The following is a 26,617-nucleotide window of genomic DNA, read 5'->3' on the forward strand; positions in this document are numbered from 1 at the left end:
CTGCTCCAAAACCGCATAAAAAAGCCAGACTACGGTTTGCAACTGCACATGGGAACAAAGATGGCCACATGGGAAGGGCCACATTGAAACAATTTCCTCTGGTCTGATGAAACAAAAATAGAACAGTTTGGCCATAATGACCATCGTTATGTTTGGAGAAAAAAGGGGAGGCCGAAGAACACCGTGAAGCACGGGGGTGGCAGCATCATGTTGTCATGTTGTGGGGATGCTTTGCTGGAGGAGGGACTGGTACACTTCACAACATAGAAAAATAGATGGCATCATGATGGAGGAAAAGTATCTGGATATATTGAAGCAACATCTCAAGACATCAGTCAGGAAGTTAAAGCTTGGTCGCAAATGGGTCTTCCAAATGGACAATGACCCCAAGCATACTTCCAAAGTTGTGGTAAAATGGCTTAAGGACAACAGTCAAGGTATTGGAGTGGCCATCACAAAGCCCTGACCTCAATCCCATAGAACATTTGTGGGCAGAACTGAAAAAGTGTGTGCGAGCAAGGAGGCCTACAAACCTGACTCAGTTACACCAGCTCTGTCAAGAGGAATGGGCCCAAATTCACCCAACTTATTGTGGGAAGCTTGTGGAAGGCCACCTGAAACGTTTGACCTAAGTTAAACAATTTAAAGGTTAAAGGCAACGCTACCAAATACTAATTGAGTGTATGTAAAATTCTGACCCACTGGGAATATGATGAAAGAAATAAAAGCTGAAATAAATAAATCTCTCTGCTATTTTTCTGACCTTTCACATTCTTAAAATAAAGTGGTGATCTTAACTGACTTAAGACAGGGAATTTTTACTCCGATTAGATGTCAGGAATTGTGAAAAACGGAGTTAAAATGTATTTGGCTAAGGTGTATGTAAACATCCGACTTCAGCTGTATGTAAGAGTGGATTCTCGGCCCTCACTAACATGAACACTAAATCCACACTGTGTGTGGAAAATGATGTGGTCCAAGGCACTGTATCGCTACTAGAGAGGCTGGGTTCAAGTCCAGGCTCTGTTGCATGGAGCGGGGCACAATTGGCCCAGCATCGTCTGGGTTCGTTGAGGGTTTGGCCGGCAGGGATGTCCTTGTCCCTTTGCTCACTAGTGACTCCTGTGGTGGGTTGGGTGCAGTGCATGCTGACATGGTTGTCTGGACTTTTCTCCAACACATTGGTGCGGCTGGCTTCCGGGAAAAGTGGGCATTGTGTCAAGAAGCAGTGCGGCTTGGTTTGATTGTGTTTCGGAGGACGCACTGATCTCGAACTTTGCCTCTCACAACTCTGTACGGGAGTTGCAGTGATGAGACAAGTCTGTAACTACCAATTGGGGAGGAAAGGGGTCAAATATATATATATATATAAGAGCTAAATTATTGATTATTATTATATTTTTATTTGTGCCCTGGTCCCATAAGAGCTCGTTGTCACTTCCCACTAGCCGGGTTGTGACAAAAACTCAAACTCATTCTCATGTTTAACTAACCCCCTTTTTTTAAACGTTTAGATTTTCACAGATTCCTTTCTTTGCAAATTTGAAAGAGTGGAAATACAAAATCGATCGTGCATGCTATATGGACCTTTTTATGATAGTGTGTGTGTGCGTGCGTGCGTGTGTGTGTGTGTGTGTGTGTGTGTGCGTGCGTCAGCATTCTGTGTTAAAGGAGAATCTTCAGCACTCGCAGGGGATGTGACCACAGTATTTATTATTGGACTGGAATTTTCCATTACATGCTTTTACAGTTTGTTTTTCTGTCTAAAGAAAGCATGGCTGTAATATTTCAGAGCTGAAATTGGTATAGGTTTTTTTCCTGGTTATGATTGTAAAAACGTGATTGGTCTGTTTGGCTATGGCAGACTCACATGATGGGTCATTTTACTATGCTGCTATGCTTGTATTGTAGCATGACTGTTATAGATCTGCTGATTTGATATATAATCATCCCACTTTCTATGCAGGAAGAGCATGTTGGTTGTCTGTACATAGTGTGTGACCTGGCTTCTGGTGTGTGTGTGTGTGTTCCAGGAAACCTTCAGGTCTTGCTGATAAGGAGGTAATGGCTGCTACCGTCCTGACATCACTGTCCACCTCTCCTCTGGTCCTCACCCATACCCAGACACCCTCAGGTAAGACTGCACACACACACACACACACACACACACACACACACACACACACACACACACACACACAGAGGTTATGGTCTGTAGTGCCACTCTCTAGTGTCCACCTCTCCTCTGGTCCTCACCCATACCCAGACAGCCTCAGGTAAGACTGCACACACACACAGAGGTTATGGTCTGTAGTGCCACTCTCTAGTGTCCACCTCTCCTCTGGTCCTCACCCAGACCCAGACAGCCTCAGGTAAGACTGCACACACACACACACACACACACAGAGGTTATGGTCTGTAGTGCCACTCTCTAGTGTCCACCTCTCCTCTGGTCTCTAGTGTCCACCTCTCCTCTGGTCTCTAGTGTCTACCTCTCTTCTGGTCTCTAGTGTCTACCTCTCTTCTGGTCTCTAGTGTCTACCTCTCTTCTGGTCTCTAGTGTCTACCTCTCCTCTGGTCTCTAGTGTCTACCTCTGGTCTCTAGTGTCTACCTCTCCTCTGGTCTCTAGTGTCTACCTCTCATCTGGTCTCTAGTGTCTACCTCTCATCTGGTCTCTAGTGTCTACCTCTCTTCTGGTCTCTAGTGTCTACCTCTCCTCTGGTCTCTAGTGTCTACCTCTCATCTGGTCTCTAGTGTCTACCTCTCCTCTGGTCTCTAGTGTCTACCTCTCATCTGGTCTCTAGTGTCTACCTCTCATCTGGTCTCTAGTGTCTACCTCTCCTCTGGACTCTAGTGTCTACCTCTCCTCTGGTCTCTAGTGTCTATCTCTCCTCTGGTCTCTAGTGTCTACCTCTGGTCTCTAGTGTCTACCTCTCCTCTGGTCTCTAGTGTCTACCTCTCTTCTGGTCTCTAGTGTCTACCTCTCCTCTGGCCTCTAGTGTCTACCTCTGGTCTCTAGTGTCCACCTCTCCTCTGGTCTCTAGTGTCTACCTCTCCTCTGGTCTCTAGTGTCCACCTCTCTTCTGGTCTCTAGTGTCCACCTCTCCTCTTGTCTCTAGTGTCTACCTCTCCTCTGGTCTCTAGTGTCCACCTCTCCTCTGGTCTCTAGTGTCTACCCCTCCTCTGGTCTCTATTGTCCACCTCTCTTCTGGTCTCTAGTGTCTACCTCTCCTCTGGTCTCTAGTGTCTACCTCTCCTCTGGTCTCTAGTGTCTACCTCTCATCTGGTCTCTAGTGTCTACCTCTCCTCTGGTCTCTAGTGTCCACCTCTCCTCTGGTCTCTAGTGTCCACCTCTCTTCTGGTCTCTAGTGTCTACCTCTCCTCTGGTCTCTAGTGTCTACCTCTCATCTGGTCTCTAGTGTCCACCTCTCATCTGGTCTCTAGTGTCCACCTCTCCTCTGGTCTCTAGTGTCCACCTCTCTTCTGGTCTCTAGTGTCTACTTCTCCTCTGGTCTCTAGTGTCTACCTCTCATCTGTTCTCTAGTGTCTACCTCTCATCTGGTCTCTAGTGTCTACCTCTCCTCTGGTCTCTAGTGTCTACCTCTCCTCTGGTCTCTAGTGTCTACCTCTCATCTGGTCTCTAGTGTCCACCTCTCCTCTGGTCTCTAGTGTCCACCTCTCTTCTGGTCTCTAGTGTCTACCTCTCCTCTGGTCTCTAGTGTCTACCTCTCATCTGGTCTCTAGTGTCTACCTCTCCTCTGTTCTCTAGTGTCTACCTCTCATCTGGTCTCTAGTGTCTACCTCTGGTCTCTAGTGTCTACCTCTCCTCTGGTCTCTAGTGTCTACCTCTCATCTGGTCTCTAGTGTCTACCTCTCCTCTGGTCTCTAGTGTCTACCTCTCATCTGGTCTCTAGTGTCTACCTCTCATCTGTTCTCTATTGTCCACCTCTCTTCTGGTCTCTAGTGTCTACCTCTCCTCTGGTCTCTAGTGTCTACCTCTCATCTGGTCTCTAGTGTCTACCTCTCCTCTGGTCTCTAGTGTCTACCTCTCCTCTGGTCTCTAGTGTCCACCTCTCATCTGGTCTCTAGTGTCCACCTCTCTTCTGGTCTCTAGTGTCTACCTCTCCTCTGGTCTCTAGTGTCTACCTCTCATCTGGTCTCTAGTGTCCACCTCTCCTCTGGTCTCTAGTGTCTACCTCTACTCTGGTCTCTAGTGTCTACCTCTCCTCTGGTCTCTAGTGTCCACCTCTCATCTGGTCTCTAGTGTCCACCTCTCTTCTGGTCTCTAGTGTCTACCTCTCCTCTGGTCTCTAGTGTCTACCTCTCATCTGGTCTCTAGTGTCCACCTCTCATCTGGTCTCTAGTGTCCACCTCTCCTCTGGTCTCTAGTGTCCACCTCTCCTCTGGTCTCTAGTGTCTACCTCTCATCTGGTCTCTAGTGTCTACCTCTCCTCTGGTCTCTAGTGTCCACCTCTCCTCTGGTCTCTAGTGTCTACCTCTCATCTGGTCTCTAGTGTCTACCTCTCCTCTGGCCTCTAGTGTCTACCTCTGGTCTCTAGTGTCCACCTCTCCTCTGGCCTCTAGTGTCTACCTCTGGTCTCTAGTGTCTACCTCTCATCTGGTCTCTAGTGTCTACCTCTGGTCTCTAGTGTCTACCTCTCCTCTGGTCTCTAGTGTCCACCTCTCCTCTGGTCTCTAGTGTCTACCTCTCCTCTGGTCTCTAGTGTCCACCTCTCCTCTGGTCTCTAGTGTCTACCTCTCCTCTGGTCTCTAGTGTCTACCTCTCATCTGGTCTCTAGTGTCTACCTCTCCTCTGGTCTCTAGTGTCTACCTCTCATCTGGTCTCTAGTGTCTACCTCTCCTCTGGTCTCTAGTGTCTACCTCTCTTCTGGTCTCTAGTGTCTACCTCTGGTCTCTAGTGTCTACCTCTCCTCTGGTCTCTAGTGTCTACCTCTCATCTGGTCTCTAGTGTCTACCTCTCCTCTGGTCTCTAGTGTCTACCTCTCATCTGGTCTCTAGTGTCTACCTCTCCTCTGGTCTCTAGTGTCCACCTCTCTTCTGGTCTCTAGTGTCTACCTCTCCTCTGGTCTCTAGTGTCTACCTCTCACTTGGTCTCTAGTGTCTACCTCTCCTCTGGTCTCTAGTGTCCACCTCTCCAGCTAATGTTTACCCCTCAACCAACCTCACCCTGCCAACAACCTGGCCTTGGACACATCGCCATGCCTGTTGTTTAGCATAGCGCAACAGTCAAATAATATTACTAAAAAATATTCATATTCATGAAATCACAAGTGCAATATTGCAAAACACAGCTTAGCCTTTTGTTATTCCACCTGTCGTCTCAGAGTTTGAAATTATGCTTTACAGCGAAAGCAATCCAGGCATTTGTGTAAGTTTATCGATAGCCTAACATAGCATTGTGTACACTTAGTATCAGGAAGCTTGGTAACGAAAATCAGAAAAGCAATTAAATTAACCATTTACCTTTGATGATCTTCGGATGTTTTCACTCACGAGACTCCCAGTTACACAACAGATGTTCCTTTTGTTCCATAAAGATTATTTTTATACCCAAAATACCTCCTTTTGTTTGTCGCGTTATGTTCAGAAATCCACAGGAAAGAGCAGTCACGACAACACAGACAAATTCCAAATAGTTTTCATAATGTCCACAGAAACATGTCAAACGTGTTTTTATAATAATTCCTCGGGTGGTTTTTAAAATATATATTTGATAACATATCAACCGAGTGTGTAGGTTTTTCAATAACAGCGGGAGGAACAATGGCAGCTTTACTCTGTAGCGCAAAAACTCACTCTGAGAGCCCCCACCTATCCACTTACGCAATGTGATCTTTCACGCTCATTTTTTCAAAATAAAAGCCTGAAACTATGTCTAAAGACTGTTGACACCTTAGGGAAGCCAGTGGAAAAGGAATCTGGTTTATATGCCTTTAAATGGAGGATAGGCATGCAAAGGAACAGAAGGGTTTCAAAATAAGAGGCACTTCCTGATTGGATTTTCCTCCGGGTTTCACCTGCAATATCAGTTCTGTTATACTCACAGACAATTATTTGACATTTTTGAAAAATGTAGTGTTTTCTATCCCAATCTGTCAATTATATGCATATTCTAGCATCTGGTCCTGAGAAATAGGCCGTTTACTTTGGGAACGTAATTTTTTGGGGAATGTTATTTTCCAAAATAAAAATAGTGCCCCCTAGCTTCAAGAGGTTATTAAGAAACTTTGAAACTCTCTGAAACTTTCCTGAGTGAAGAAAATAAAGACTACATAGGAACATTCAGTCTGCAGCTGTTTAAGTACTTTAGTCTAGTAACCTCGACCGAGAGCCACCGGGTGGTACTCTGAAAGAGCCATTCTCAATAACTATCAAACGACCATTGGTACGTCTGACGCATCCATTATAACAGAGCTACAACTATGAAAGACTTTGATCTCTGGTGGACAAACTAGAGACTTTCTGTCGAATTACTCCCCGGACGGATCAAGTGTTTTCAACGCGGAGACAGCAAAGACATACACACGTAAATATGTACATTGCAATTCTTTCAAATGAGCGGCCGTTCATGTGCAAAGTATTCGCATTTCCATGAGTATAGTTCTCAACTGTATGTACGTAGTGGGTCCATTCTGTCTTTCCTGCTCTTTATCTGTCCCCACCCCTTTCCATTGTCTACGAAGTCGTCATATCGGGTTTAGTCCACTAGGTACTTTTCATTGCATTATGTAGTAATCTGTAAGCTGTTCTGTTTGTGTGTTATGCAGTTCTGTGTTCAGAACACGGTAAGTTGTTAAATAAACTTTTTCCGTGGTGCCCCAAGATTGTTAATGAGCTAATTGTTACAGGATTATTATAATCGTCATAATAATTAAACATAGTTCATCGATTTGAAATAACAATCGTCATCATATTAATAAAGATAGCCAAAGACATAACAACGCCTGTATCTTTGTAGTGGCTGGGTGTAATGATACACCATCCAAATTGTAATGAATAACTTCACCATGCTCAAAGGGATTCATTGTGGCAACTGGAATAAACATCTCTCCGGGAAGAAGGAGGGCGGGTGGTGTATGTTTAATGATTAACGACTCATGGTGTGATTGTGATAATACTCATCAGGATCAAGTCCTTCTGTTCACCCGACCTAGAAGACCTCACAATCATACATACAGTGCCTTGCGAAAGTATTCGTCCCCCTTGTACTTTGCGACCTTTTGCCATATTTCAGGCTTCAAACATAAAGATATAAACTGTATTTTTTTGTGAAGAATCAACAACAAGAGGGACACAATCATGAAGTGGAACGACATTTATTGGATATTTCAAACTTTTTTAACAAATCAAAAACTGAAAAATTGGGCGTGCAAAATTATTCAGCCCCCTTAAGTTAATACTTTGTAGCGCCACCTTTTGCTGCGATTACAGCTGTAAGTCGCTTGGGGTATGTCTCTATCAGTTTTGCACATCGAGAGACTGAATTTTTTTCCCATTCCTCCTTGCAAAACAGCTCGAGCTCAGTGAGGTTGGATGGAGAGCATTTGTGAACAGCAGTTTTCAGTTCTTTCCACAGATTCTCGATTGGATTCAGGTCTGGACTTTGACTTGGCCATTCTAACACCTGGATATGTTTATTTTTGAACCATTCCATTGTAGATTTTGCTTTATGTTTTGGGTCATTGTCTTGTTGGAAGACAAATCTCCGTCCCAGTCTCAGGTCTTTTGCAGACTCCATCAGGTTTTCTTCCAGAATGGTCCTGTATTTGGCTCCATCCATCTTCTCATCAATTTTAACCATCTTCCCTGTCCCTGCTGAAGAAAAGCAGGCCCAAACCATGATGCTGCCACCACCATGTTTGACAGTGGGGATGGGTGATGAGCTGTGTTGCCTTTACGCCAAACATAACGTTTTGCATTGTTGCCAAAAAGTTCAATTTTGGTTTCATCTGACCAGAGCACCTTCTTCCACATATTTGGTGTGTCTCCCAGGTGGCTTGTGGCAAACTTTAAACACTTTTTATGGATATCTTTAAGAAATGGCTTTCTTCTTGCCACTCTTCCATAAAGGCCAGATTTGTTCAATATACGACTGATTGTTGTCCTATGGACAGAGTCTCCCACCTCAGCTGTAGATCCTGCAGTTCATCCAGAGTGATCATGGGCCTCTTGGCTGCATCTCTGATCAGTCTTCTCCTTGTATGAGCTGAAAGTTTACAGGGACAGCCAGGTCTTGGTAGATTTGCAGTGGTATGATACTCCTTCCATTTCAATATTATCGCTTGCACAGTGCTCCTTGGGATGTTTAAAGCTTGGGAAGTCTTTTTGTATCCAAATCCGGCTTTAAACTTCTTCACAACAGTATCTCGGACCTGCCTGGTGTGTTCCTTGTTCTTCATGATGCTCTCTGCGCTTTTAACGGACCTCTGAGACTATCACAGTGCAGGTGCATTTATACGGAGACTTGATTACACACAGGTGGATTGTATTTATCATCATTAGTCATTTAGGTCAACATTAGATCATTCAGAGATCCTCACTGAACTTCTGGAGACGAGAGAGCCTACAGGGAGGAGGTGAGGGCTCTGGTAGTGTGGGGCCAGAAAAACCGCTCACTCAATGTAAACAAAACAAAGGAGATGATCGTGGACTTCAGGAACCAGCAGAGGGAGCACCTCCCTATCCACATCGATGGGAGTGGAGAAGGTGGAAAGTTTTAAGTTACTCGGCGTACACATCGCTGACAAACTGAAATGGTCACAGCCGGTGTGGTGAAGACGGCTGAAGAAATCTGGCTTGTCACCTAAAACTCTCTCAAAGTTTTACAGATGCACAATTGAGAGCATCATGGTGAGCATCAAAGCTGAGACCGAGAGACTGAAAAACAGCTTCTATCTCAAGGCCATCAGACTGTTAAATAGCCATCACTAACACAGAGAGGTAGCTGCCTACCTTAATACCTAAAGTTGGTTTAGAAAAGTAGTTTGAAGTGATTTGTAAAAGTTTATAGGCAACTTTTGTAATTTTAAAACGTGACGTTGCGTCTTGTAAATGGGAATTTTCCTGGATCAGACCAGCCTTCATGAAATTACATTTTGGGTATACAATGACGGATTTAATCGGGAAAAAGACCCAATTTTGATGTTTCTGGGACATATAGGAGTGCCAACAGAGAAGCCTGTCAAAGGTAATGAATGTTTTATATTTTGTTTCTGCGTTTTGTGTATCGCCGGCTACCGCAAAATCTGTTGTTGAGGTGATGTCCTAGTATTTTGTGGTGTGCATGCTATCAGATAATAGCTTATCATACTTTCGCCGAAAAGCATTTTACAAATCTGACTTGGTGCCTAGATTCACAATGAGTGCAGCTTTAATTCAGTACATTGCATGTGTGTTTTAATGAAAGTTTGAGGTTTATCGAAAACTATAGGTGGCGCTCTGAAATTTCGCTGATTGATGTTCCTGCACTGGAACTATATTCTGCGTCATCCTTAAGAGGTTTTTAATAATGTTTACATATCTTGCCTTACTCATCTCATATGTTTATACTGTATTCTATAACATTCTACTGTATCTTAGCTTATGTCGCTCTGACGTTGCTCGTTCATATATTTATATATTTCTAATATTTCTAATATATCACTTAGATTTGTGTATATTGGGTGTATGTTGTGAAATTGTTAGATATTACTTGTTAGATATTTCTGAACTGTCTTATCTAGAAACACAAGCATACACACCCACAAATTCATCTGCTAAACACGTGTATGTGACCAATAACATTTGATTTGATTTGCTTTGACCCCAGCCAACATGCCACCAGATTTCTTTTCACAGTCATCAGATCAAGAACAAATTCATCTGCTAAACACGTGTATGTGAAAAATAACATTTGATTTGATATATACAATGCTCAAAAAAATAAAGGGAGCACTAAAATAACACATCCTAGATCTGAATGAATGAAATATTCTTATTAAATACTTTTTTCTTTACATAGTTGAATGTGCTGACAACAAAATTACACAAAAATTATCAATGGAAATCAAATGTATCAACCCATGGTGGTCTGGATTTGGAGTCACACTCAAAATGAAAGTGGAAAACCACACTACAGGCTGATCCAACTTTGATGTAATGTCCTTAAAACAAGTTAAAATGAGGCTCAGTAGAGTGTGTGGCCTCCACGTGCCTGTATGACCTCCCTACAATGCCTGGGCATGCTCTTGATGAGGTGGCGGATGGTCTCCTGAGGGATCTCCTCCCAGACCTGGACTAAAGCATCCGCCAACTCCTGGATAGTCTGTGGTGGAACGAGACATGATGTCCCAGATGTGCTCAATTGGATTCAGGTCTGGGGAACGGGCGGGCCAGTCCATAGCATCAATGCCTTCCTCTTTCAGGAACTGCTGACACACTCCAGCCACATGAGGTCTAGCATTGTCTTGCATTAGGAGGAACCCAGGGCCAACCGCACCAGCATATGGTCTCACAAGGGGTCTGAGGATCTCATATCGGTACCTAATGGCAGTCAGGCTACCTCTGGCGAGCACATGGACGGCTGTGCGGCCCCCCTAAGAAATGCCACCCCACACCATGACTGACCCACCGCCAAACCGGTCATGCTGGAGGATGTTGCAGGCAGAAGAACGTTCTCCACGGCGTCTCCAGACTCTGTCGCGTCTGTCACTTGTGCTCAGTGTGAACCTGCTTTCATCTGTGAAGAGCACAGGGCACCAGTGGCGAATTTTCCAATCTTGGTGTTCTCTGGCAAATGCCAATAGTCCAGCACGCTGTTGGGCTGTAAGCACAACCCCCACCTGTGGACGTCGGGCCCTCATACCACCCTCATGGAGTCTGTTTCTGACTGTCTGAGCAGACACATGCACATTTGTGGCCTACTGGAGGTCATTTTGCAGGGCTCTGGCAGTGCTCCTCCTTGCACAAAGGCGGAGGTAGCGGTCCTGCTGCTGGGTTGTTGTCCTCTTACGGCCTCCTCCGCGTCTCCTGATGTACTGGCCTGTCTCCTGGTTGCGCCTCCATGCTCTGGACACTACGCTGACAGACACAGCAAACCTTCTTGCCACAGCTCGCATTGATGTGCCAACCTGGATGAGCTGCACTACCTGAGCCACTTGTGTGGGTTGTAGACTCTGTCTCTTGCCACCACTAGAGTGAAAGCACCGCCATCTACCTCTGGTCTCTAGTGTCTACCTCTCCATCTATCAAAAGTTACCAAAACATCAGCCAGGAAGCATAGGAACTGAGAAGTGGTCTGTGGTCACCACCTGCAGAACCACTCCTTTACTGGGGGTGTCTTGCTAATTGCCTATAATTTCCACCTGTTGTGTATTCCATTTGCACAATAGCATGTGAAGTTTATTGTCAATCAGTGTTGCTTCCTAAGTGGGCAGTTTGATTTCTCAGTTTGATTTCACAGAAGTGTGATTGACTTGGAGTTACATTGTGTTATTTAAGTGTTCCCTTTTATTTATAGGAGGGCAACAACCCAGCAGCAGGACCGCTACCTCCACCTTTGTGCAACAGAGGAGCAGGAGGAGCGGGCAGACAGCTGTTTACACAAAAGAAAAGTGGCTGGGTTTGAGTGAAAGAGCGGGAAGACTGAGGAACAAAGGGCGAAGCTGTGCTATCGTAAATACAGTATCTTATGCATTGTAAATTATCGCGCATTTGGAAAAGGAAAATGCAATAAATATTTACTCTAGAGCTGCGCTTCAGTAGGTTGGTGGTAGATGGAAGGCCGTGTTGCCAAACCGAGTCCTTTGAAGAATGTCTCTGGTGGTCAATTGGATACGTTGTAGTAACGTCGTGTGGTAGATTGGATACTCTGTTCCTTCCTAACCTGCGTTTGCAGCTGCTGTTGCTAACTCAATGGCTAGGAGGTATCGCTTCTGTAGTGAATAAGAGTTCAAAGTTCATACCATTCGCAACCAAAGCTCACGCTGATGTTGGCTTTGTTCTGTAGTTATTATCTGAACCATTCTGACATCGGACCGTCGTCCTACATCCTCGGAACAGGAGGTTATATTGTCGTCAAGGGTTTATATAGGAAGGGAGAGGAGGGCGTGTTTGAAAAGTTTTATAGCCCATGTACCTTCACAGGGGCGGGCCACTGATTGAGCATAGCTATAACTTATGAAAAACCAAATCTCACATTTTAGAAGCTAAAATCACATTTCATCCCATCACGAATAATTTCATATTAAAATATTTATATTGAACAACAATTCCATTTGAATCCGATAATTCTAATGTGTAGACTTTCCACTGTAGAGTTTATGTCATCTTATCATTGATGAGAATGTCTCAGATGACAACCGAACTGACATCATATTCATTAAGTACCACCACATATGTTCAATTGGTCGGATTACCAGAATATAGTTCATTTCCCCCCACCTTCTGATGTTCCCAGAATCTCTATACTAACCAAGGGGTTTGCAAATGTAACCTCAGTAGGGTAGAGAAAGGAAAAAGGGGGCTAGAGGTATTTATGACTGTCATAAACCTACCCCCAGGCCAACGTCATGACACTTCATAGACAACAGTTGTAGACTAGCAGTCATTAACATTGTGTGCGTTCTCTTAACCCTTCCATAAGTCTACAGCATATATTCAACCCCTCTTGGTCCCATCTCCACAGTTTAGTTCAGTTATTGATTAAAACGGGCAAATCCACAAAATATTATGGGATGGGGTGTACTGTACAATATGTGGGAAGACAGGGCAAATATGTATTCATTTTTCATAAGCCATTTCATCCTACTCTTTTCATACATTTTAAAAATGTACCTGTTTACCTCCAATGTCGTATTTTCTTCCCCCTGGTTTAAGTCTCCCCTGAGACAACATGTAGTGTGAACTCCTGTGTCTGCGTTCTCTGTAGGACCCTCCTCATCTACACTAGCCCCCATGGACCAGTCAGTCATTGTTTAATATGAGTTCATCTCCAGCACACAGCTCATCCTGCTGGAAGGATTTTATTTGTCATTATGTTTCTCCACAAGGCAATGTGATTATTGCTTTATAAGATCTGTATTAGTGAAGCAGTCAAAATACCATATTGCACTGGAGAGGTTTGTAGGCCAACGCTGCTGGAGAGGGAGGCTGTTTTCCTATGGATGGATGGACATTCAATATAAACCTCAATTCAAATTTTGCATGAACAATGTCGCAAAATACATTGTATGAAACAAAATGTATTGTATGAAGTCAAGAAGTTAATTAAAGTGAATTAATGACTCCCTGGTTTTGATGGTACTGACCGCCCCTCCTCTGTCTCCAGCTGCAGTTCCGGAGCCAGCCAGCAGAGGGTGGAAGGAGGTGCTGTCAACTAGCTACAGCAGCTCTACCAGTGGCAACTGGAGCTGGGACACCAGCGACCAATCGGTGCCCTCCACACCGTCCCCGCCTCTCTCCAACGACACCAGCAAGAGCTTCTTGCTCTCCTCCCAGAGTGATAAATTCATCGACGACGTCAAAGAGAGCACGCACTTCTTGTTTGAGGACCCCATACCCCGGAAGCGAAAGGTAAAACTGGGGGTCAGGGGCTTAGGATGAGGCTTCAGATGAGAACAGTATTTGTTGCCACAACCAACCCTAAGCTGCGACCCATTAAAAATTGGCCATGGGCCAACAGTGGCTCCTATCGATTTAGGAATCGCTGTCCTTGTGTGTACTTTTCCTAATTCAAGGGGGCCTCTGAAAGAAAGAACCCCTCTGAAAGATTATTATTAGCTTTTCCAATGTAATTCAGGATCTTATGACACTGGCTTGTCCCTGAGACAACAAGGTCTGTCAACCTTTACGCCTCTGAGCATGATGGAGTGTGTTCTCGCTCAATCTTTTCCTCTCTCTCTTTTCTTCCCCTGTCTTTTCATGCAGTGGAGACCTTCCAAGACATTAATGTGGTTTCATTATCAAGAAGAGCCATAAGCCCCCTCACCCATCTCCAAGAGGAAGAGGTGGGAGAGGGTGGGGAGGAAGGAGGAAGAGGGGAGTTAAGATTACTGAGCTAGGGGAGGAGAGAGGAGGAGTGAGAGGCTTCATCTGCAGGAAGCTGAGAGGGAGAGAAGAATATCTAATAAATCCACTGTGACGCAAGTGTGGATAGAGGTGTGGAGACTGGAAGGGGCTCTGATAAGAGTGTGCAGGTCCAACGCACCGGCCTGTAGGCCAATCAGAGTCCATTTCAGCTGAAACAGGAGGAGGCCAGGCCATAGATATACAATATCCTGAAGGGAAATTGGATTACACTCACTGACTAGCTTCACCAGAATAGGACAAACACATTATAGCATTCCCATTTACTTGAACTGAAAGATGATTCTGCTGTGTGTTAGAGTATAGCAAGATTGTGCTCTATTTGTCAAGTCATTCGTCAAATGTAATGCCTTGTCTTCATGCTTCACGTCCGTCTTCAGCCTCGCTTGTAAAGACAGAACATTAGACAATGCTAGACACAGTAAACATTACATCAACATTATGCAAAGCCTTGGGAGGCCACCTCAATAAGACTTGCACTGGCATGCATGTGTGGTTATTAATGAATAGCCGGCTATAGATAAAGTCATGATAATTTGGATGACTTGTATATAAACCTGCCCTGGGAAAACCTAACAGGCAGTTAGTTTACTCTGGTGGTTCAGTGTAGAAGGCCAAGATCAGAGGCCTAACTAAGTCCTGATTTGCAGGCAGCAGTCATTCTGGATATACAGTAGAGTAGCTGCAGTGTGTCTGACTGTAGAGTAGGGTACTATAAGAGGCTTAGGACTGTGTAAATCACCTGGGTATTCCTGTGATTGTGGTAAGATGGAAGAAAAACACTTTGGGGATTGTTTGTTGAGACGCTGTAGATGAGCCGTTGGGAGTGTTTCATAGTGTGTGTTTCATTAGCGATGTTGTATGTGATGTCTTCACTGCAAAGAATAATGGATTGCGTAAGAATATAGACTAGTTAAAAAGGGTTAAATTGATCAGCCGCTGATAAACCTGTTCTATAGTTTGTATTTTAAAGTCCCTCTCTCTCCCCTTTCTGGAAGCTGTTGATAGGTAGCGAGCCAGCGAGCCAACGCCCACCAACCTGTCATTAGTACTGATGCAGGTCCAAAACACCTCTCCCTCCACTCCTCTGAGATCTGGAATGCTGCATGACGAAATAGGGCTGAAAAAGCTCTATGTTTTTACATTCTGCAGTGTAAAAAATGCTGGGTTAAAAACAACCCAATTTTGGTAAATATGAAATATACCATGTTTGGTTATTTTGACCCAGCCAGGTGGGTTGTTGATATTGGGTTATTTTGACCCAGCCAGGTGGGTTGTTGATATTGGGTTATTTTGACCCAGCCAGTTGGGTCTTTGATATTGGGTTATTTTGACCCAGCCAGTTGGGTCGTTGATATTGGGTTATTTTGACCCAGCCAGGTGGGTCGTTGATATTGGGTTATTTTGACCCAGCCAGGTGGGTTGTTGATATTGGGTTATTTTGACCCAGCCAGTTGGGTTGTTGATATTGGGTTATTTTGACCCAGCCAGGTGGGTCGTTGATATTGGGTTATTTTGACCCAGCCAGGTGGGTCGTTGATATTGGGTTATTTTGACCCAGCCAGTTGGGTCTTTGATATTGGGTTATTTTGACCCAGCCAGTTGGGTTGTTGATATTGGGTTATTTTGACCCAGCCAGTTGGGTTGTTGATATTGGGTTATTTTGACCCAGTCAGTTGGGTTGTTGATATTGGGTTATTTTGACCCAGCCAGTTGGGTCGTTGATATTGGGTTATTTTGACCCAGCCAGTTGGGTTGTTGATATTGGGTTATTTTGACCCAGCCAGTTGGGTTGTGGATATTGGGTTATTTTGACCCAGCCAGGTGGGTTGTTGATATTGGGTTATTTTGACCCAGCCAGGTGGGTCGTTGATATTGGGTTATTTTGACCCAGCCAGTAGGTCGTTGATATTGGGTTATTTTGACCCAGCCAGTTGGGTTGTTGATATTGGGTTATTTTGACCCAGCCAGTTGGGTCGTTGATATTGGGTTATTTTGACCCAGCCAGTTGGGTTGTTGATATTGGGTTATTTTGACCCAGCCAGTTGGGTTGTTGATATTGGGTTATTTTGACCCAGCCAGGTGGGTCGTTGAGCTATGATGATCCACTGGGTCAGATGGAAGACTGGAGGCATCGTTTAGTAGGTGCGTGGCTTTCAGATAGTTATTTTTGTTGACTCGGGAGAGTAAATGGGTATTTTTAAAATTAAATCCATAGGTTATTGTCAGGAGGTGTGATCTATTGGGGACGTGTCTTTCAGATTGGAGTGAACGTCACACCCCTACTAAGCTATGCCTCCAGTCTTCTGATCTGATTGGGTGGATCACAGCTCAATAACCCAACTCAGTGACCCAACTGGCAAAATAACCCAACTTTAGTTCTGTCAACTATTTACCCAGCGCTGGGTTGTTTTTAAACCAGCATTTATTAGAGTGTGCTTGTGAGGAAATAGTTGCTCTCTGTGTAATGTGCCTAATCCAGGGGTTTGAATCTCACATGAGTTGTCCCACCCCATGTGATATGTTGATTTACATGTATTGGGATAGTGCCTGACTAAAATAGGTGTGGTTTCTCATTTTGGGTACTGGTTATATTTAGGTATACTTTTGAGCTAATTTTCATAAGAGGTGTAGAAACTCAAGCAGGTGCCGGTACTCTGGTGAGCTCCTGCCCAAACTTAAGCACTGTTATTGTGTTGGAAAGGGACGCCTCCAGCCAACAACTTGAAAATTAACACTATTAATTAATTTGATAAGGAACTATCTCTTTCTTCAGCCTAGCACACAAACACAGTGCTATTGCCGAAAAGTAATATTGCATATGATATGGATGTGTACACTACAACAATGATTTATAGGCTATTCATTATTATAATGATCCACTTCGCCACATGCGTTTTGAATCGAACATGAAGGACCTGCAGTGAACATTTATTTATTTTTCCTCAACAAAGAAGCTTGTGCGAGGGGGGCTCGAACCCATGGTTAAAGTGTACTATCAAGTGGAAGTCAACCACTTTAGCAGAGTGTGCCATTGAGAAGCAATGATGACAGCGATAGTCCACATGACTCCTATTCTTTTTACGATGATAAACATACTTTTTGTTTTACGTGAAAGCACATGGAAGTGTGTGATACTGAAAAACTAAATGTGGGACTGAGGTTAGTAGAAACTAGTAGCCTAGGTAGCATCAGTGCAATATTGGCACATACCATTTTGTTACAGACCAACAGAACAAGTAAACCTTGAATTTGTCAATTTAAAATATCCCTGTAGTGGCCAGGGTTGATTTATTTTAACCTCTTGAGTGTAGGAGGCAGTATTTAGATTTTTGGATGAAAAACTTACCCACATTTAACTGCCTATTTCTCAAGCCCAGAATCTAGAATATGCATATAATTAGGATTAGGATAGAAAACACTCTAAAGATTCCAAAACTGTCAAAATATTGTCTGTGAGTATAACAGAACTGATTTTGCAGGTGAACACTTGAGGAAAATCAAACCAGGAAGTGGATTCTATTTTGAAAGCTCCATGTTCCATAACCTGCCTTCGCTCCATTTGAAGGGATATCAACGACACTCATTTTCCTACGGCTTCCCCGTGGTGTGAACAGCCTTTAGACATAGTTTCAGGCTTTTAATTTGAAAAATGAGCGAGAAAGATCACATCGTCATTGTATGGCTGTCGTATTGAATGTGCAACAGCATGGAGCATCAATTTTCTCTCTCTCTCTGAAGAATCTACATTCCCGGTTGATATATTATTGATTATATATTGTAAAAACAACTTGAGGGTTGATTATAAAAAACGTTTGACATGTTTCCTCGATCATTACGGATACTATTTGGAATTTCCGTCTGCGATGTCGAGACCACTCGAGCCTGTTGATTTCTGAACATAACACGGCAACCAAATGGAGGTATTTTGGATAGAAAAATAATCTTTAGGGAACAAAAGGAACATTTATTGTGTAACTGGGAGTCTCGTGAGTGAAAATATCCGAAGATCATCAAAGGGAAGCGATTTAAAGGGAAGCGATTTTCGTGACCAATCTACTTGGCTGCTAGCAGTTTGTAATATTTTGTCTACTGAGAGAGATGTTCTTACATAAATGCTTGTTATGCTTTTGCCGAAAAGCTGTATTGAAATCTGACATGCCAGGTGGATTAACAACAAGCTAAGCTGTGTTTTGCACAGATGTGAGAGGCGGGAATTTTATTTTATTTTACCTTTATTTAACCAGGTAGACCAGTTGAGAACAAGTTCTCATTTTCAACTGTGAACCTGGCCAAGATAAAGCAAAGCAGTGCAACACAAACAACAGCACAAAGTTTCACATGGAATAAACAAACATAGAGTCAACAATGCAATAGAAAAAACGGCTATATACAATGTGTGCAAATGAGGTAGGATAAGGGAGATAAGGCAAAAAAAATAAAATAGGCCATAGTGGCAAAAAAATTACAAATAATTAAACACGGGAGTGATAATGTTCAGAAGATGAGTGTGCAAAGGAGCAAATTAAATAACAGTATGGGGATGAGGTAGTTGGATAGGTTATTTACAGATGAGCTATGTACGGGTGCTGTGAGCTGCTCTGACAGCTGGTGCTTAAAGCTAGTGTGGTAGATATGAGTCTCCAGCTTTAGTGATTTTTGCAGTTTGTTCTAGATTTTTGGCAGCAGAGAACTGGAAGGAAATATGGACGAAGGAAGAATTGGCTTTGGGGTGATGCAAGAGCTCTGATAGGTTGGAGGACATTCTCCGGAAGTTGTCATAATTACTGTGTAAGTCTATGGAAGAAGGTGGGGACCATTTACAACTGGCCAAAATGAAGCAATGCAGTGCGACACAAACAACACAGAGTTACTCATGGAATAAACAAACGTACAGTCAATTGAAAAAGTCTATGTACAGTGTGTGCAAATGAAGTAAGATTAGGGAGGTAAGGCAATAAATAGGCCACAGTGGCGAGGTAGTTACAATTAAACACTGGAGTGAATAGATGTGCAGAAGATGAATGTGCAAGTGGAGATACTGGGGTGCAAAGGAGCAAAAAACAAAACATTATGGGGATGAGGTAGTTGGGTGGGCTATTTACAGATGGGCTATGTATAGGTGCAATGATCTGTGAGCTGCTCTGACAGCTGATGCTTAAAGTTACTGAGGGAAATATGAGTCTCCAGCTTCAGTAATTTTTTAATATTCATTCCAGTCATTGGCAGAGAACTGGAAGGAGAAGTGTCCAAATGGAGGAGTTGGCTTTGGGGGTGACTAGTGAAATATACCTTCTGGAGCACGTGCTATGGGTGGGTGCTACTATGGTGACCAGTGAGCTGAGATAAGGTGGGACTTTACCTAGCAAAGACTTATAGATGACTTGGAGCCAATGGGTTTGGCGACGAATATGAAGCGAGGGCCAGCCAACAAGAGCATACAGGTCGCAGTGGTTGGTAGTTTATTGGGCTTTGGTGACAAAACGGATGGCACTGTGATAGACTGCATCCACTTTAGAGTGTTGGAGGCTATTTTGTAAATGACATCGTCAAAGTCAAGGATCTGTAGGATAGTCAGTTTTACGAGGGTATGTTTGGCAGCATGAGTGAAGGATGCTTTGATGTGAAATAGGAAGCCGATTCTAGATTTCATTTTGGTTGGAGATGCTTAATGTGAGTCTGGAAGGAGATTTTACAGTCCCACCTCAACAACAGCCAGTGAAATTGCAGGGCGCCAAATTCAAAACAACAGAAATCTCATAATTAAAATTCCTCAAACATACAAGGATTATACACCATTTTAAAGATAAACTTTTTGTTTATCCAGCCACAGTGTCCGATTTCAAAAAGGCTTTACGGCGAATGCACACCTTTCGATTATGTTAGGTTAGCGCCTAGCCACAGAAAAACATACCGCCATTTTCCAAAGAAGGAGAGGTGTCACATAAGACTGAAATAGCGTTAAAATGAATCACTAACCTTTGATCTTCACCGGATGGCACTCCCAAGACTCCATGTTAGACAATAGATTTGTGTTTTGTTCGATGAAGTACATCTTCATGTCCAAAAACCTAATTTGAAAATGGTGCATTATGTTAAATGCATTGTCTCAAGTGCAGAGAGCCACATCAAATTGCAGAAATACTCATCATAAACATTGATGAAAGATACAAGTGTTAAACACACAATTAAAGATAAACTTCTCCTTAATGCAATCGTCAGATTTCAAAAACGTTTTACCGTAAAAGCACACCATGCAATTATGTTAGGTCAGCGCCTATACACAGAAAAACATGCAGCTATTATCCAACTGAGGAGAGGTGGCACAAAACTCAGAAATAGCGTTATAAATATTCACTTACCTTTGATGATCTTCATCGGAATGCACTCCCAGGAATCCCAGTTCCACAATAAATGTTTGTTTTGTTCGATAAAGTCCATCATTTATGTCCAAATACCTCCTTTTTGTTTGAGCATTTAGTCCATCCAAATGCACAACGAGTGAGCACTAAGTCCAGACGAAATGTCATCCTCTACTGACGGACTGAGGTCAATATCCTTCCAGGATACCCGGGCTAGGTCGATTAGAAAGGCCTCCTCGCTTCCTGGTGGAGAGTCAGACGCGATCACCAGTCTGGAACACGGGAGCCTCACTGCGGTGGTGATTTGCCTGCTCTTGCTGATGGCAGACTGCTTGCTAGAGTCTCGCATGGGCCTCGTTCCATACCTTTTTTCCACACCTGAAACACTAGTCCACCGCAGGAGCGTCGGTCTGGCTCTGAGTCCACGAAGCCAGGTTCGGCTGACAACTCAGAACTCACTGGAAGGGAGTCAGCCCGGTGGAGGAGTGTCACAATAAATTCTGGCGGTATTCATCCCAAGGAAGGAATCAGGCCCACTGCCCCTGCCGGTCCTGGCAGTGACTACTCAGGAACCTCCCCAGCTCCTGGTTCATCCTCTCCACCTGCCGTTAGATTGAGGCCAGTACCCAGAAGTGAGGCTGCCCGTGACCCCCAGCTTCTCCATGAAAGCCTTCCATACACGTGATGTGAATCAGGGGCCACAATCGGAGACGATGTCCTCCGGAAGGCCATAATGCCAGAAGACCTGCTGGAACAGTGCCTCAGCAACCTGGAGAGCGGTAGGGAGACCAGAGAGAGGGATAAAACAGCATGATTTTGAGAATCTGTCCACAACCACCAAAAAGGTGGTGAAACCAGGGGAGATTAGTGACGAAATCAATGGACAGATGAGACCAGGGACACTGAGGCACGAGAAAGAGAAGGAGTCTTCCTGCTGGACATGAACATGAGTGGGCAACGTCCTGCGCCAAAGTGGACCACCAGTATTTCTCAGAAAGGGATTGAGTGATGTGGGTGATACCTAGGTGTCCAGCGGTGAGGGATGTGTGTGCCCAGGTCAGCAACTGATCTTTGACCCCTGTGGGTGTGTAGATGCAGGCGAGGGCAGGTGGTTCCTCCTCCAGAGCCTGGCGGATGTCCACATCTATGTCCCAAACCACGGGAAGAGGCAAGTGGAAGGGGGGAAAAGACAGCATTCAGAGGTCAAGACAGCACTGCTCTGAGACAAGCATGGGAACTGGTCTTGATAAATCAATGAGATTTTTATGTTTACTGAATCTCCATTTGGGTGTTGGTTAGACTACAATCAGGGTGTGGAAACAGCGTCACATCTTCCTCGCGCGAAACCCTGAGGGTTTCGTTTTTCTTGGAATAGAAACACCATACTATAAATCTAATTAATTAAGCTACATTTAAAATCAATCCCATATACTATGTTCTTACAAAAAGGTTTTAAAATCTCTAGTACAGCCAATATCTCTAGTAAAGCCAATACAAAAAGTCAAATTCTTCTCAAAGATGCCCTCTGGTGGTCAATGTAACACTTACTAGCATTAATGGCAACAATGGCTGACAATTAAATGAAATCCCATAGTATTCTGCGGCAGCCCGCAAGGTATGCTGCAGAATGACGCAATTTTACAGGAGGAACCACTGTAATAGTGCCAGATCCTAATGGTCGCAGGTATGAGGGGATGTGCAGGGAGGAGGCAAGGCCTGGGCAATAAAATCCCTCGCCGCACCAGAATCCACTAGTTGTAGAAACAATAGATGAGGGACAGTCAGCTAGTGAAATTGATACTTAAAAAGGTTTGGTGGTTTGGTGATGATGGATTGGGCTGTACCGGACACCGTTGAAGCTGGTGCACCTCCTGGCTGAAATAGGGACAAGCCCTAACTGCCTCAGATGGCATCGCTCAGCTGTGGGGAGTGTGTCCAAGGTAAGATTGTCTTGGCACGCCAACTTCGTCTGGACCTCTTCGGGCAATCCTCTTCTGAATCGGATGCAGAGTGCCGGTTCATTCCACCCGCTGGAAGCTGTGTGAAAGGTGAGCGCACACTCCACCATGGTCATCCTGCCGTAGTTGTCAGCTTTCACCCCCCTCTCTGCCTTCCAGTGGATGATCCAAGTCCCCCCCGAACAGATCCATGAACCCCTCTTAGGAACCCAGCTCCTCTTTCCCAGACGGCCGTAGTCCACTCCAACGCCCGTCTGGTCAGCAAGGAAATAACCGTGGCAACCTTGGACTCCGTGGTGGGGGCTACCATCTGATGAGTGAAATAGAGGTAGCACTGGAGTAGAAAGCCACGGAATCTGTAGGGAGACCCGTCATATTTGTCCGGGAGGGACAAACAGTCATTGCTGACCTGGGCAGACTGTTGGATGGGCTTGGGTACGTACTGACTTGTGGTAGAGAATCCTCCGCCTGTTGGATGGGCTTGGGTACGTACTGACTTGTGGTAGAGAATCCTCCGCCTGTTGGATGTGACACGCCTCTGGAAATGTCAAGATGTTGAAGAATGCGGAAGACCTCTTTCATAGCCGCCCCCCAGTGGTGCCAGCTGATTACTGATAACAAAAGAGTGTGATATAAGGGTAAGTAATCAGAGAGTAATGAAGTCCAGGTGTGGACTGGTGGTTAGTAGACCGCTGAGAGGGGGAGCAGGAGTAGATGTGACAGGAGGCTACAGGACTGGTGGTTAGTAGACCGTTGAGAGGGGGAGCAGGAGTAGATGTGACAGGAGGCTACAGGACTGGTGGTTAGTAGACCGTTGAGAGGGGGAGCAGGAGTAGATGTGACAGGAGGCTACAGGACTGGTGGTTAGTAGACCGTTGAGAGGGGGAGCAGGGGTAGATGTGACAGGAGGCTACAGGACAGGTGGTTAGTAGACCGTTGAGAGGGGGAGCAGGAGTAGATGTGACAGGAGGCTACAGGACTGGTGGTTAGTAGACCGTTGAGAGGGGGAGCAGGGGTAGATGTGACAGGAGGCTACAGGACTGGTGGTTAGTAGACCGTTGAGAAGGGGAGCAGGAGTAGATGTGACAGGAGGCTACAGGACAGGTGGTTAGTAGACCCGTTGAGAGGGGGAGCAGGAGTAGATGTGACAGGACTGAAAGTCATCAAATCCAACAGTCATGTGTCTGTCACTAGCATACACAGTCATAGGTGGTACATGTACCTCTAAAATTCAATCAAAAAGCATAAAGGGACATAAATATGCAAATAATGCTTTACATCCTACTGTGTTAAAACAACACCCCAAAAATAGTTACTGTAACACCACAGGTTTTAATTCCCTAACTATGAGAAAGTGTAACAGCGTCAGCTCTAGAGGTCGACTGATTAATCGGAATGGCCGATTAATTAGGGCCGATTTTCAAGTTTTCCTAACAAGCGGAAATCGGTGTTCTTGGACACCGATTTCGCCGTTAAAATGTTTTTGTGTTTTTTTATACCTTTATTTAATCTTTATTTAACTAGGCAAGTCAGTTAAGAACACATTGTTATTTTCAATGACTCCTAGGAACGGTGTGTTAACTGCCTCGTTCAGGGACAGAACGACAGATTTTCACCTTGTCAGCTCGGGGACCCAATCTTGCAACCTTACAGTTAACTACTCCAATGCAATAACAACCTGCCTCTCTCTCTTTGCACTCCACAAGGAGACTGCCTGTTACATGAATGCAGTTAGCTAAGGTAAGTTGCTAGCTAGCATTAATAAAAAACAATCAATCAATCATAATCACTAGTTAACTACACATGGTTGATGATATTACTAGTTTATCTAGCGTGTCCTGCGTTGCATATAATCGATGCGGTGCGTATCGTTTCTCCAATGTGTACCTAACCATAAAAACCCATGCCTTTCTTAAAATCAATACACAGATCAAATAAAATCAATACACATATATTTTTAAACCTGCATATTTAGCTAAAATAAATCCAGGTTAGCAGGCAATATTAACCAGGTGAAATTGTGTCACTTCTCTTGCATTCATTGCACGCAGAGTCAGTGTATATGCAACAGTTTGGGCCGCCTAATTTGCCAGAATTTGACATAATTATGACATAACATTGAAGGTTGTGCAATGTAACAGGAATATTCAGACTGATGGATGCCACCCCTTAGATAAAATACGGAACGGTTCCGTATTTCACTGAAAGAATTAACGTCTTGTTTTTGAGATTGTTAGAGATTGTTAAAAGGAACCACCAGCTTTCATATGTTCTCATGTTCTGAGCAAGGAACTGAAACGTTAGCTTTCTTACATAGCACATATTGCACTTTTACTTTCTTCTCCAACACTTTGTTTTTGAATTATTTAAACCAAATTGAACATGTTTCATTATTTATTTGAGGCTAAATTGAATTTATTGTTGTATTATATTAAGTTAAAGTAAGTGTTCATTCAGTATTGTTGTAATTGTCATTATTACAAATAAATAAATAAAATCTTCCGATTAATCGGTATCGGCTTTTTTTTTTGGGTCCTCCAATAATCGGTATCGGCGTTGAAAAATCATAATCGGTCGACCTCTAGTACAGAACGAATAAAGTGTTCATTTAAGTTGGACTTTACAGCACCCATGGTGTTAGGGACCAACACTCAGGGGTTGTTAGTTTATCGACACTTGGATTGTTTTTTGTTTAACACTATTTTAGTGGCTTCCATACACGCTAAAGAAGTGTTAAACACTATGGGTGTTAGGAATATTACTTTCTTGCCCTTGGCCATCCCTCCATAAATGTATTTACTCATTATGACTCTGCATCTGTCAATATAGAGAAGGAGAGGTGTAAAGTTTCACGTGTGTGCGTGTGTGCGTGTGTGCGTGTGTGTGTGTGTGTGTGTGTGTGTGTGTGTGTGTGTGTGTGTGTGCGCGCGTGTGTGTGTGTGCGTGTTGCTAACCTGTCTTCACAAGCTTCTATGTTCACAGGCCTGCTTGTCTCATAGGTCGTGTTTATTTATTTTGACCTCACTTAGAATAATAGTAGAATATGTGTAGCCTCCCAAAGTGGAGCTCTGCTGAGAGATCTGAACCTTTTTGTTGTAGTGCGCTCACCCCATAACCACAGGGTTGTTGGTTCAAGCCTTCACTCTTGTTCTTCCCACTCTTGCTGCTACAATAGCACTGACTCCACTGTGTTGTTCTGTTGTGTTTCAGAACTCCGTGAAGGTGATGCTCAAGTGCTTGTGGAAGAACTGTGAAAAGGTCCTCAGCACCTCTTCAGGGATCCAGCGACACATCCGCACCGTCCACCTGGGGTAAGGCACCAATCAACCAATCCTAGAGAAAGATATAGGTACACTGCTATAGGTATCCAATCGCAATAGTTGAATTGGTAATTGCTGTAAGCAATCACTGAATACAGGTCTCCTGGGGACCAATAAGAGAGCAGATATAATACAATACCTTACTCTATTTACTGAATTATTGTCAAAATATCTACTCAGGAGCTAGTATTTTAGAGTATGTGCTACATTGGTAGCGCTGCCTATCCATGGGCTCAGTGTTTATTATGACTTCTTTATGTCATTAGGTTTGTTAATCCTCTTAGAAAGTACCATAAAGGGATGCAGGGTGGATGCATATCAACACATAGGAAGGTTTTTTATAGCCTGTTGCAATCCTGCAGTCTCTGTCAGTCAGTGAGGGCTATGACGCCCGTAAGCTCAGAGGCCTCTGGGTATCACTGCCATCTGCTGGTCAGAGAGAGTATCCTCATGATGATGTGCTATAATGCCTTATTGACATGTTCATAACACTGATGTGGCTGTAGAGTATTATGAAGCGGGATGCTATGAATGTTATTATAAGCCTTCATTAGGGGAAGGAGGCCACCAACATGGAGATCAAATCAAATGTATTGGTCACATACACATGGTTAGCAGATGCTAATGGTCACATACACATGGTTAGCAGATGCTAATGGTCACATACACATGGTTAGCAGATGCTAATGGTCACATACACATGGTTAGCAGATGTTAGTGGTCACATACACATGGTTAGCAGATGTTAGTGGTCACATACACATGGTTAGCAGATGCTAATGGTCACATACACATGGTTAGCAGATGCTAATGGTCACATACACATGGTTAGCAGATGTTAGTGGTCACATACACATGGTTAGCAGATGCTAATGGTCACATACACATGGT

At 44.0% G+C, this 26,617-nt stretch overlaps 1 protein-coding gene across 2 annotated transcripts in view; it reads left to right on the forward strand.

Annotated features, from left to right (window-relative positions):
• The window catches only part of LOC135559080 (zinc finger protein 704-like), a 132,510-nt gene that overhangs the window by 88,941 nt on the left and 16,952 nt on the right, over positions 1–26,617 (forward strand). For both annotated transcript variants that reach the window (XM_064993445.1, XM_064993446.1), the window contains exons 3-5: positions 2,034–2,134; positions 13,329–13,573; positions 25,617–25,717. In XM_064993445.1, the coding sequence (XP_064849517.1) occupies positions 2,034–2,134; positions 13,329–13,573; positions 25,617–25,717 (447 nt within the window). The remainder of the gene's footprint in view (positions 1–2,033; positions 2,135–13,328; positions 13,574–25,616; positions 25,718–26,617) is intronic.

Source organism: Oncorhynchus masou, chromosome 17, assembly GCF_036934945.1.
Source record: "Oncorhynchus masou masou isolate Uvic2021 chromosome 17, UVic_Omas_1.1, whole genome shotgun sequence".
Lineage (NCBI taxonomy): Eukaryota > Metazoa > Chordata > Actinopteri > Salmoniformes > Salmonidae > Oncorhynchus > Oncorhynchus masou.